Source organism: Zophobas morio, unplaced genomic scaffold (assembly GCF_036711695.1).
Source record: "Zophobas morio isolate AGI-343-1 ecotype UQ-CSIRO unplaced genomic scaffold, CSIRO_AGI_Zmor_V1 ptg000017l, whole genome shotgun sequence".
NCBI classification, from domain to species: domain Eukaryota; kingdom Metazoa; phylum Arthropoda; class Insecta; order Coleoptera; family Tenebrionidae; genus Zophobas; species Zophobas morio.
This window is the reverse complement of record NW_026972122.1, coordinates 2,459,633-2,472,415: the sequence shown is the minus strand read 5'-3', so window position 1 is coordinate 2,472,415 and position 12,783 is coordinate 2,459,633. Positions and strand designations below refer to the sequence as shown.

At 31.8% G+C, this 12,783-nt stretch overlaps 1 protein-coding gene across 4 annotated transcripts; it reads right to left on the bottom strand.

Moving 5' to 3' along the window:
- Nucleotides 1-4,150: 4,150 nt before the first annotated feature.
- LOC135130083 (uncharacterized) lies at nt 4,151-5,994 on the bottom strand. Of its 4 annotated transcripts, none has more exons than XM_064057401.1 (3): nt 5,892-5,993; nt 5,790-5,841; nt 4,151-5,617 (listed from the first exon to the last, which is right to left on the bottom strand). In XM_064057401.1, the coding sequence occupies exon 3, from the start codon at nt 5,598-5,600 to the stop codon at nt 4,443-4,445; it is 1,158 nt and encodes a 385-aa protein (XP_063913471.1). In that variant the 5' UTR covers nt 5,601-5,617; nt 5,790-5,841; nt 5,892-5,993; the 3' UTR covers nt 4,151-4,442. The 4 variants fall into 4 exon arrangements, with proteins under 4 accessions (XP_063913471.1, XP_063913470.1, XP_063913469.1 ...); XM_064057400.1 differs by having other exon boundaries at nt 5,809-5,841; XM_064057399.1 differs by having other exon boundaries at nt 5,809-5,994.
- Nucleotides 5,995-12,783: the final 6,789 nt, after the last annotated feature.

Here is a 12,783-nt window from a genome sequence, read left to right as displayed (position 1 = left end):
AACAATATTTTATTGATTAAATCTAAAGCCGTCTACGTCGTTTTCCTAAAATCATTATTAAAATCTAATCTCTGCAACAGCTGATAATTGACAACAAATAAATAATTAATAACTAATCGCTATCACCATCAATATTCATACTTGATTCAATGTTAGATGTAATACGCGTCATGGCAAACTAGAGCAGAAATTAAAAAAATCATACGGTATAATATTCATTTCACAGACACTCTCAACTTTGGAACAGAAAATACTTAACAAAAAGGAAAGAAAATAAAGGTACAATAGACACAGTAACGTAACAAAATATAGTAATAAAAAACAGATAATTGTATTACGATATTTTTTATTTCTAATACTACACAAGGACGCAATTTTATTGATTCTGAACGACGTACCTATTTCTGTTTATCACTCTATAAAATCTTGCAACACAAATTTTAAAAATAATACTTCATACCAGAGTTACCGTGCTCTTTTGCTTTATTCTTAACTCTGCTCCTGAAACGTTGAGCCCAAAAACTCAATTAACGGGCTTCCAACCCCGAAAACGAACATGTATTGATTCCGACCGTGCAAGCCTCCCAAATTACTTAAAATAATGTTTTCATGCATCATTCAAAAATTCCAACAAAGCTAGAATAACTTTGATAAGTCACATCAAAATGGTAAGAGTAAAATATGGTTGTAAAACGTAAGGAGTTAATATTCATGACATACAAAAATATATAGAATGTTCCACTTAAAATATCAGAAGTTTATGTTGCGCCTCAAAAACGCAACACTCTATACAATTCAAAACAACTGATTTGCCTTTATTATGTGGCATATAATTCAAATATGATTGGATTATTCTCTCTTTATAAATTAAAGTCAAACTTGACATTTGTCGGAGCTTGGTGTGCAAATATTCGATAGTGATTTGCATGGCTGCCGACTAAGGTTGTCAAAATTGTTAAATTTATTTTGCCGAATTTTTAAATTTATAAAAAAGATTCTCCAATAAATAAATAATACAAAAAAAAAATATTTTAGGAGGTTAATGTCTCACTCGTTCTTGGTAACCACTCGTTTTACAAATTTTAGATTGTTTGAAAATAATGGTCATTAGCGGGTCATAAAACTACTAAAATATCGAGTGTCGAAGTTATTTATGTATTAAGGGCATAATCAGGGAGATTGTGGCACGAGGGAATGTTTAAAGCCCGACGAAGGAGGGCTTTTAATTTCCTGAGTGCCACAATCGACAATAATGTACGTGGTACATACAACGTTTTATTCTATTTTAGTTTCTAAACTATTTTTAACGAAATATTGAGTATTTTCGGTCAAACTGTGTGAATTGTGCCGATGCAAACTTTAATACATAGCTGGCTATTATTTTGACGTTGTTATGGATACCGCGTTGATAATTTGATAATTCGTTTGTCAAAATGCAAATTAAAGAAGCGGAAAACGTTTATTCAAAATAAAGTTTAGAAGAATTTGAAGTCGGCCAGGTAATGATTTGATAAAATATTATTTTTTCTACTTTATTAAAAGTGTTGAATATCGAAGCTTGTTTGAATAATTAATTAATTAATATTATAAATGAACCATCAATTGTTGCTTTGGAAATTTTTGACAGATTTGTGCGATAAAGGGCAACTTACGCCCTCATTTGGGTGCTTATAAACAAGATTACGATTCTAAAATAGAATAAATTTAAGTTAAAATGAAAAACGATTCAAAATAATTTGAAAATGAAAACATATTGACATTTTAGAAATCTATGTAAAACATTGAACAAGCCTTAGGGACGTAATTAAGTATATTTGTAAATTGTACTAAGTTACTGTGTCCTTATACTGCCGTAATAAAAAGATTTAAGTAAGTTCAAAAACCTTGGGGGAGCTTTGTAAAAACATTTTATAACGAAACAATCATTTTATTACATTGAAATGGATATATATTTCCCAATTTTTAACTCGCTGGAAGGATTAGGGTATCTATTCTAAAAAAAAAAAACAATAATTTAATAAGAATTTTAAAGGACCTACATGTAGCAAGGTAAATACTTTAATTGCAATTTTGTAACATGTTAAGCAGTATACGACTAAATCGTTTATTTTTATTAGCTTTGATAAAGTAATTAACACTCGTGGAACTATACCGGCTACATATAATTTAGCTACTGTTGCTCATCAGTGGAATACTTTTGATGAATCTAACTGGTGGGCACTGGAACAGGCAGTTGTAGATTTGGTAACGAACGGAGATGTTGGTAATAATGCCACAGTGTTAACTGGAACGCTAAAAGTGGCTACCCTAAACGACTGGAAGGGAGTTCCAATGGAACTTTACCTCCAAGATGGTCGATTTCCAGTTACTCGTTGGTTTTGGAAGCTCCTTTTTTTCCCTGATCTCAAGTTTGGTGCCATATTCTTCGGATATAACAATATTTACGACAAGAAAATTAAGGTGGATGCTGAATTTTTGCGTGAAATTTGTCATGTAGATATCCTGGAAACAATACGAGGCAGTTGGTCTTTGGATCGTATTAATAAATCAGACCAGGTTATGGGTTATATATACGCTTGTGGTTTAAAGCCTGAACAGATAATTGATCCTCTTATAAGAGAAATTGTGAATAATGCTCTGAAAGAATTTGGAACTAGAAATGTCGACGTGTTTGATAATAGTGCGAAGTAGAATTCGTTTTTGTAGATATTTTACAATGAATAAATATTTGTAATTTTTTTTGAAACTTTGTTTTATTATTACTTGTAGATATATATCTTTTAATGGATACCTTTTGGTGATTTTATTAGACAACTAATCTTAGTACAAGTGTATAAAGTGAATGAACTATACTCAGGATCGCGTGGATTTTTAACGTAACCTGACATGGGCGGGGCCTACGCTAGGTGTTTTTGAATTACCAGTGGCGTAGCGTAAAAAAAGGAAAATAAATTTATAAAAGTCATTGAATAGAATGACAGTCTTTATATATAAAAAATAATAATAAACTAGAGAAAATTATCTACTTTTGTAACGTATTTTCTTCATACTCTCTTATTTCTTACTAGAAATATTTAAATTAGGTGGATTAAAAAATTGCTTGAACCAATATGTTTGTTTGCGTTGTTGATTTCCTAAAATCATGATTAAAATCTAATTTTTGCAACTGCTGATAACTGACACCAAAAAAATAATTAATATCTAATCGCGATCAACATCAATTTCAACATTCATATTTGTTTCAATGTTGGATATAATAATTTATTTTTCGTTAGATTTTTTAGATTAGTTTCGTTAGGATGTAAATGCACTATTGACGTACCTGTCATGATAGGTGACATGATGATTTCACAGAAACTCTCAACTAACTAAAAGAATATAATTATGAGCAGAGGAATCACAAGAAACAAAAAGCTGGGAAGCTAGAACAAAAAAATCCATGAGATAATTAGTTCGTTCACCCTTTTAAGACAAACATCACAGATTTCTAAAAAAATATAAAGAAATATGAGGAAATACATTCAAAATGAGGATTATTTCCCAAAACATGTTATCTTTAGTAGATTAAAACTAACGTAACTAATAATTTTAGAATTAGTAAAGATTAGTAGTACCTAGTACTAAATCATTGGATCATTAAATTTTTGGATCTAATTACGAAAATTGTTTGTAATGATTTACGACACATTTATGTATTTTCTCTTATCTCTTTTAACTTTAAGCTTTTCCACAACAAGTAGTGTATTTCCAGGTTAGTACCTTGTACACAGAAGTGTAATATTAAACTAAATATAAGTAACTGTTACCATTAGATATCAACAAACAAAAAATATCAGATCGCTACTTAGACGTCTTGAAAAAAAAAACAGCTTTAGATATAAATGGCCACACTTACGTTTCCAAAGATAATGTAGATTCTGAATTTTTGGGTGAAATATGTTATACTGATGTATTTAAGATACTATAAGACACTTGGCTGTTAAATGGTGATTCTTTTTTGAGATATATTTATATTTGCCAATTGGACACAAATCAAATGATCGACACTCTTCTCAAATCGTTAGAAATGTGTTTTTAGAAGGCAGCTTGATCAACTATCAGATGTTCAATTAAAGATAAATCGAGGATAGTAGATAAATAAAAATTTACATTAAGAAAATAGTTTTTTTTATTTTTTTTAAGATTTTACATTTTATTTTTACTTCTGCTATAACAGACTCCATTAGAGGAACAGTTGCTCTGAACGTATCACGCCGAAAACTTTAGTGCCATACTCATAGCAGTAAAACACCCACAACCAGCAAATTTTTTACTGGACACCATACAAAAACAAGTTGAATTTCTAGTAATGCACATTACTAGATAAACGAATATTATTTAAACAATCTACGCTGCTACTACTATATATATATATATATATATATATATATATCCGGTCTTGTCTAAACGACTTCGGGAAATATTCCAAAACTAGTCACATTTAGTTCTGCAAGAAAATTAGTAACAATTTCACCAATAAGGGGATCAATTATTTGAACAGTGTTCAATGGACAAGCATAGGTATATCCCAAAAATGGGTCTGTGTTGTCAATATCATTCAACATCCAACTACTTTGTAACGTTCCGAAGACATCCGTGGAACATATTTCCGTCAAAAATTCCGCGTCAACGAGAAACTTGTTCACGTAAGGATTATTATATCCGAAGAAGATTGCACCGAAGTGCAGCTCTGGAAAATAAACAATCTTCCAAAACCATCTTGGAACTACAATATGTACTGCAATACGAAGTTCAACTTCATCTCCGGTGGAATTTGTCAAAGTAGCTAATTTTAAGGTTCCCGTTAAAATTGTGGCACCTTCGATATCTTGACTTTGTAACAGATTTATAATTCCATTTTCTAGTGACCTCCAGTTGCCTTCATCGAAAGTATTCCACTGTGAAGCAACATTAACTAAATTATAAGTCGCGTCTCTTTGAACAGCATAAACAAAGTCATCATATGGAGCCAGCTGTCCCTTCGTTAAATAATGTTGATCATTGATGTACTCTTGGAGACCCATTTCTTTGAATCTAGTTTCATAATTGTCGTACTCTTCGTCTGCGTTCGAATTGATTAGATAAAAATCAAACACATATCTGGGTGCTTTTGGATAATTCTGGCCAGATCGTGCCCATTTATTTACTTTGTGTTTGACATATAACGGAATACCACTAAGAAGTCGAAAGCAAACCGAATAGACGGGAAAAAATTGTAGATCGGTTGTGTACATTGCAATAGAATAGCCTATTTTAACGGGATGAGTAGAGTTCTCACAATATAAGTCGGTGTGTTTCATTTCTATATATGGTCTTGCTCTGTCAGTGCATATGAAGTTAGCAAGGTCCAAAGTAAGTGCTGTTCCAATTCTGATCGTTGTACCTTCTATGCAGATCATGCTCTGGCCAAGTGCGTATAAGCCAGGTGGTGTGAATTGTCCTCCTGGACAAGCAACGATCATACCTTCTCTAAATCCAACGTGAATGCTTCCATTAGCTGAAGGTTCTGTAAATTCCCTTACGCCTTGAATTATTAAAGGTGCAGTGCCGGCATTGGTCATCACATCAAAGAAACATCCTAAAAAACAAACCATTAAGGGTACCATATTTCTTTATATTATCATAAAAACATAGAATCAGAAGAGGGAACGAACAATAGTTGTTTCATGTAAATAGTGAGTCAATAAGTGTGCACTTTTCGATACCACAACAATTAATAAGATATCAAGAGAATGGCTTTATTGACTCACCCTGTACATCTGTTGTTACCTGGTAGCGCTACGGCTTTATACTTGACGAAAACTACAACAAAAACAAATACGACTGAAAATCGAACCATAATTAAATGTTACTTATAGATTTTGTAGTCAATGTGAAAGTCTGTGATGATTGCGTTATATATACGATTTCTGAAAAGTCCCGCCCTCTAAATAATGTGGTGATCAATCAAATGGAATTAATTTTCATGGCTGCTTTAAACGTTTAAAATCAACTGCATAGTTTAGATAAAATAAGATAAGATAAGATAAAATTTATTGTCCAACAGAATACAATGTTCCATTAATAGGACAATTTTATATATGAAAATATAAAAAATTAATCAAAACCCCTCAACTTAACTTAAGAATTAAATAATAGAATTACATGTATCCTCCACTGATTGATTTAATATTGATTAAATCAATATCTCTACTCAATTCCAATTTACTTAGTAAATATGTGATAATATAAACAGGACTTTTCCTACCTATATTAGTTCGTGGAGTGTGACAGTACAAAGTGACCCTATGTCTACTGTTCAACCGGGGAACATAAAATTTCAGCTTGCTTAGCAATTCGCAACAGTCTAACTTAAGGAATGTTCATTTTATAAAGCGGACACTGAAAAATTGCTACTAATTCGAGTACTTTGGGCTAATTTAATTTTTTTTGTTATAAAAATGTTTAACAATGTTAAATGAAATAATTATTCTTATTCTCTAATCAATTATATTCAGAAACTATAAAATTTTCTAAATATTGCGCGAATACCGCGAATCACTGTTTGCACAGGTTTGTTTGTGATTTTCTTCGTAACAGGAGGCCACATTTTTTTAAATTCTCCAAGTCATGATGTTGTTCGGCCATCTTTTCTTAACACTGCTTTCATATTTGCCCATTATCGCTCAAGTGGACGAAGCTCAGGACAGTTGGGTGGTTTATCTTCCTTTTTTAAAAACTGTACATTATTGGCATTAAGAAGCTCCTGAGTGGCACCAGCGTAGTGAACCGAAGCCAGATCTGGCCAAAACAATGGAGGGTTATGATGTTTGCAATAAACAGGCGATAATCGCGTTTTTATACATTTTTTCCTGTAATCATCGCCCCCAATTGTTCCAATCGTAAAAAAAAACTAAAACTTTTTAGCCCACAAGAACAAATCGGTTGCCACTCTAAGACTTTTTTCCCAAACTTTTCAATTTTTTTTGTTTTCATGTCATCGAGGACATCTTCCCCTACGACTGCATTATAAAACTGGGAGCCGGGTAGTATATTGCAGTCCATTTTAACCTTCGTTTCGTTGTCCATCAAAACACAACGATTTTTGTTTCTGACCAAAATTGTTTATAACTTCCTGCTTTTTTTTTGAAACTGTATGCGCTGCTTTTCGCTTCTTTTTAGGATTTTTTGCTTTAATACGTTAATGTTATTCAGAGTCTTTATATTTTGTACAGTACCTACGGTAACACCTTGCTTCTTCCGTATTTCCCGCACAGACATACATTTCGTTAATTTTAGCAGTTTAATAATGTTTTCCTCAATATTTTCGTTAAGCGGGCCTTTTCTCGGTCTGGATTTGAGCAAATCTTCTAAAGTATTAAACTCCCCAAACTTTTTGATTATTTGGAACACTGCTGATTTTGAACATTTAGTTATTTTAGGCAGTCCCCCCAACGGAAATTGTTCGTAGCATCACTTTTGCAAAGATAATTTTCTTGCCCCAATGGCGATTCGCTTCATTTTAAAAAGAAATAACGTTATTTTGAAAACAAAAATGGCATTTAATAGGTACAACTTAAAGCTTTCATATATAAAAACTAGAATAATTTAGATTAAAAATTAGAAAAGTGGCGTTACTTTGAAGGTGTCCGTTTAATAAAATGAACACTCCTTACCATGTATCAACTTATACAAAAACACAATAGCACTATTAATCCTACGGCAACTTAGCGATCTCACAGCAAATTTGTCTAACAAAAAATTTTGAGCACAATTCCTCACTGGCCACTCTTTCAATTCCTTGAAATAAAGATACTTCAAGAATTTCCTCTGGATGTTTTCAAGGGAAGTGCATTGATATCTGTAGTACGTAAACCAGGCCAGAGAGCAATATTCAAGCTTCGTCCTAACAAGGGAATAATACAAATGTTTCAACGTCTGGATGTTATCAAAATCCTTGCAGATCCTTAATATAAAACCTAACATCTTCATAGCACTAGTTACAAGAAAATCAATGTGGACTTTAAAGGTAAAGTGCGAATCAAACCAGGGGCGGCTCATGACTTGAAAAGTTGATGAGGCAAAGCACAAAACGCTCCAAAATATAAATAATGCAAGGATACTTAAATAGACTCTACTTAGTCCGTTAAACAAATTTGTAAACTCATTTAACTGTCCAGCAAGAACCAACGTGGAGGTGTAGAGAACTCTTGCCAGGAAAGGATGGGAATGACAGGACAAAAGGAAAGGAAAACATAGTCAGAAGAAACTAAATATAAATTCTAACAAAAAACAAAATTAAAATAAACTCTAAATAAAACATAATCAAGGGAATTCTGCGATTTTTTTGTTCCGCGAAATGATCTATTATTTCTTCTGTGAAGTTATTATCTTGAGATTTTATAAATTCCCTTTCAATTGCAATTTTGGCCATGTTACTTAATCGCGCCTGCCCAGTGGTGTTTCTTATATAAGTTTTTATCCTTTTTAATGTCGAAAAACTCCTTTCTGTGGAAGCAGATGTTACTGGCAAGACAACAGCGACACAAAATAATTTGAAAAGTTGTGGCATGCAGGACTGAAGGTTATTCTCGTGGAAAAAAGCTAACATTTCAGTAGGAGTAGTACAATTGTCTACAATATTATTATTGTATAAAACAATCAATTCGTTTTTTAACTGACTCATGTCGAAAAAATGATATTGTTGTGTAAGCGTTTTTAGGAGTTCATCGGGAAATTGTTTAGCAAAAAATGAAAATTTAGAAACATTAAGCAAATCAAAAAAATGTAATTTTTCTATGTCAAAAAATCTAATTTGTATTTGATTAATTATAATATCAAGAATTTCGAAAAAGATTTGCCTTAGTTGCTGCTGTTTATCGTTTATTTCATTCCCTTTGCGACGTTTGGGCGGTAAATTATCAATGTCAAGTTTCTCATAAATTTTGTTAAAAAAATTGTCACTGCTTCTAAATTCTCGTAATTTATCTAATGTTGTTAACAACAAATTCCTGGCTCTGAGAATATCTGTAAATTTACTTTGTAAAATAGAAAAGACGGTATCGGTCTGTTGAAAAATTAATACAAAAGTTTCTAAAAAAAATAAATTTTGGTAATTTTCCAGAAATCCTTTTAAACCCACCGCTCCTCTTATAGAAGCATCGTCAAATTCACGACTATTTATAATAAAATCAAAAACCTCCAACAATTTGTCCTTATTATTGTGAACAGTTAAAACGGCACGAGAAGTGAAATTCCAGCGAGTTATACTACATTAGTGGGCAGGCGCCGGCCACAAATTTCATCCAAGACATGGGTGCGCTTCGTAGATTTTGAAAAATATGAGGAAAATCCTGACAAAGTTGCAAAGAAAACTCTAATTGACTGTATTGAACTACAGGCTCCACTTAAAACCAAATTAAAAGCATGTGCGTAACAATGAGTGAACAATGCTTGTGGTGCAACAGATTTAATTTTTGATTGCAGTCCATTCAATTCGCCAGACATTACAGCTGCTCCATCATATGTTTGAGCTACTAATTTAGTGTTCAAATCAAATTTGTTAAATTTAGTTACTAAAAGCTGAGATAGTTCTTCCGCAGATCGTCCGGAACTTACATCAAAAAATCCCATAAATCGCTCAACAGGTTGGCCCTCATGTATATAACGAAAAATAATAGATAATTGTGAATGACAATTGATATCTGTGGTTTCGTCGACCTGCCAAGAAAAAAATAAAGATTTTGATATTTCATTTTCTATTTTCTTATTTAAAACAAATGCAATAGAATCTATTAATTCATTTTGAATTGTTTTTGACGTCCCAGAAAAAACAGATCTAATATCATTGTCCCTTTGCAAAAAAGTTTTTAAATCGGGGTTAAATTTACTAACTAACGTAACGAGTTCCTTAAAATTCCCACGATTTGAAGAATTTTCTGATTCATCATGCCCTCGAAACGGTAACTCTTGCATACATAAATGCATTGTAATTTCAATTAAACTTTTTAAAATTTGGCGGTTTTCCCGAACTTTAAGATTATAAGTTTCAATTTCAATTTTGCGTGCACTATCTAAAACCGTAGCAATATTTTGTTTTTTGTTCCTCATAAGAGCCAATTTACAGTTTGAAGAAATATGTTCTGTACTTTTGTTGTGCAGTGCTAAACCACGTGACAAGTTTTTAAGATCGGAAAATCCATTTTTCCACCACACTTTTTCGCTGTTATTTGCAAATAAGATACATGGCCAACAAAATAATTTATTCAACTGTATACTTCCGGTAAGCCAGTCGTACTTTTTATACCAAGTATTATTAAATGCTCGATTTGATTTTCCTCGTACGCGTACGTTAATTAACGATTTACTCAAATCTGGAACCGGCCGTTTTAATTCCTTAACAACATAGAGTTTATCATCGTAGGTGAGAGTAGAAAAAACACAATTATTTATCAAAAAGTCTACCACATCATTCGTATTCCTAAGAGTTACCTCGCACCCGAGTTCATGCACCTTGCTGGATTCTGGAACTGCCATTGTCGTAAAAAAAATTACGATTTAATAAAATTTACTAGTAATTTTAAATCTCGAATACCGAAATCAAACTATGAGAATCACAAAGCACTGACTCGACACACGCAACCGTAGGCACGCTTAACACAAAATTCTGTTCCCGAAATTTTGAATCAATTTATTCACACACAAATTTATCACAAAACACAAAACAATCAACTGCCTAATTTTGAATTCGCCTGCAACTGCACCGTGCATACAATCGCACATGCTGCGCGCGCATATACACTCACCGGCAAAAAAATCGAATCATTAGTATTTTTGTAGAAATCTTCAATACATTCTGGTGTGCGTCACATTTATGAGACAAATTAGTTTATCTAGGACAAAGGAGATGAAAAGATAACGACACCTTCGCTGAAGTTGCAAGAATTACGAGTTTATTCAAAAATACGAGAAAATCCATTACATTAAACCAACAAAAGACTACTTAACATATCATTAATAACAAGTGTTGCCGCCTCTAGCTTGCATTACGGTTGCCATACGTCTTCCCATGCCTTTTATCAGGTATCTAATCTCAGCCTGGGCTAATTGGTCCCATTCTTCAACTAGCGCATTTGCAAGATCTCTTATGTGTTGTATGACCAGGGCCCTATTCCACCAACATTTCTGAAAACTTTGCACTTTGCGCTTTTCACTTTTCAGAAATTGAAAAGTGCAAAGTGTTTTTGTTCCACCAAGACTTGAAAAGTACTTTGCGGAAAGTCGTTCAAAATTTAAAATTTGCAAAGTTTATTGATTTAAAAAATACTAAAACAGACTCTATTCAAATAAAAAAAGCTCTAACAAATAGTCAATTCTTTGGACATTACGGATCTGAAATCGTTTTCCCTAAAGGAAGTCAAATAATAGAGAATAATGAAAAAGGTATTGAAAAAATTTAAAACGCTCTCTATTAGAATAGAAAAGTATATATTACTAAATCATATAAGTTATACTCAAATTACGCATTTCAGTCTATTTTTACCCCAGATCTTCAAATAACTGAAAGAAATAGGGAAACATTTTCCAAAAATTTTCTAAAAATAATTAAGGACTCTATATTAATCAAAAAGCAGTATGATGTGAGAAATTCTTTATAGATTACGAATTTGGAATTATTTTCGTGGTAGCTCTTTAAATATAAATTAACGAGTTAATAAACAGAAAACAGTGCAAAAAATTTCCAAAAAATTATTAAAACAGACTCTATTCAAATTGAAAAATGCTATAGCAAATAGTCAATTCTTTGAACATTTGATTTGAAATCGTTTTTCCTAAGTAAAGTCAATCAATAGAAAATAATGCAAAGAAAATCACTTCAAAAATTAATTGGGAAAAATTTAAAAGGATCTTTATTCGAATGGAAAAAAAATACTAAAATACATGTTTTACGCAGATTACGCATCTGAAGTTGTTTTTGCTAATGTTTTCAAATAACTGAAAGAAATAGGAAAACTTTTTCCAAAATTTTCTAAAAAAAAATAAGAGGGGCTCTATATGCATGAAAAAGTACTATTGTGCAAAAATTTTGTACATTACGAATTTATGAATTTGAAGTTATTTTTACTGCAGCTCTTTGAATAAACGGGATGATAGACGCAGAAACAATTTGCAAAAAATTTCACAAACATTTTAAAACAGATTCTATTTAAAATGAAAATAGCTCTAGCAAATAGTGAATTCTCAGGACATTTCGCAACAGAAGTCGTTTTTCTTATAGCAAGTCAAATAATGAAAAGAAAATCACTTCAAAACGGTAATGGAAAAAATGTTAAAACAGTCTCTATTTGAATGAATTTGAATTAAAAGAAATAGGAAAACATTTTCCAAAAATTTTCTTAAAATTATTCATCAATTTGAAATTATTTTTACTGTAACTCTTGTTGCGTATGTCATGTTTCCTGTAATTGGGCCTCGGGCCTGTTGGAGACATTATAGAATAAAATAAATAAATAAAATAAAATAAATAAAGGAGATAATAAGCAGAAAATCAGTTTCCAAAAAATTTTCAAATACGTATTAAACAGTCAAATAGTATTTGCAGGGGCTAACCTAGCTCCGATTTTGCCTAAGACATACTTCACTTGTACCTTATTTAACCTGAATGCTTCTTTAAAATCAAAGTCGTTTTCAATGGTAAAATGTACCCTTTCTTTATATATTTTTCGCCTTGGTGGTCTTTCATCTTCATTTTCACTAGATTCATCG

Bases quoted from the DNA above. Each gene is read 5' to 3' on its own strand.
- LOC135130083 (XM_064057399.1), bottom strand. From the start codon at position 5,878: ATGGTTCGATTTTCAGTCGTATTTGTTTTTGTTGTAGTTTTCGTCAAG. The intron at 5,618-5,808 runs GTAACAACAGAT...TTTGTTTTTTAG, and splicing joins TAAAGCCGTAGCGCTACCAG to GATGTTTCTTTGATGTGATG.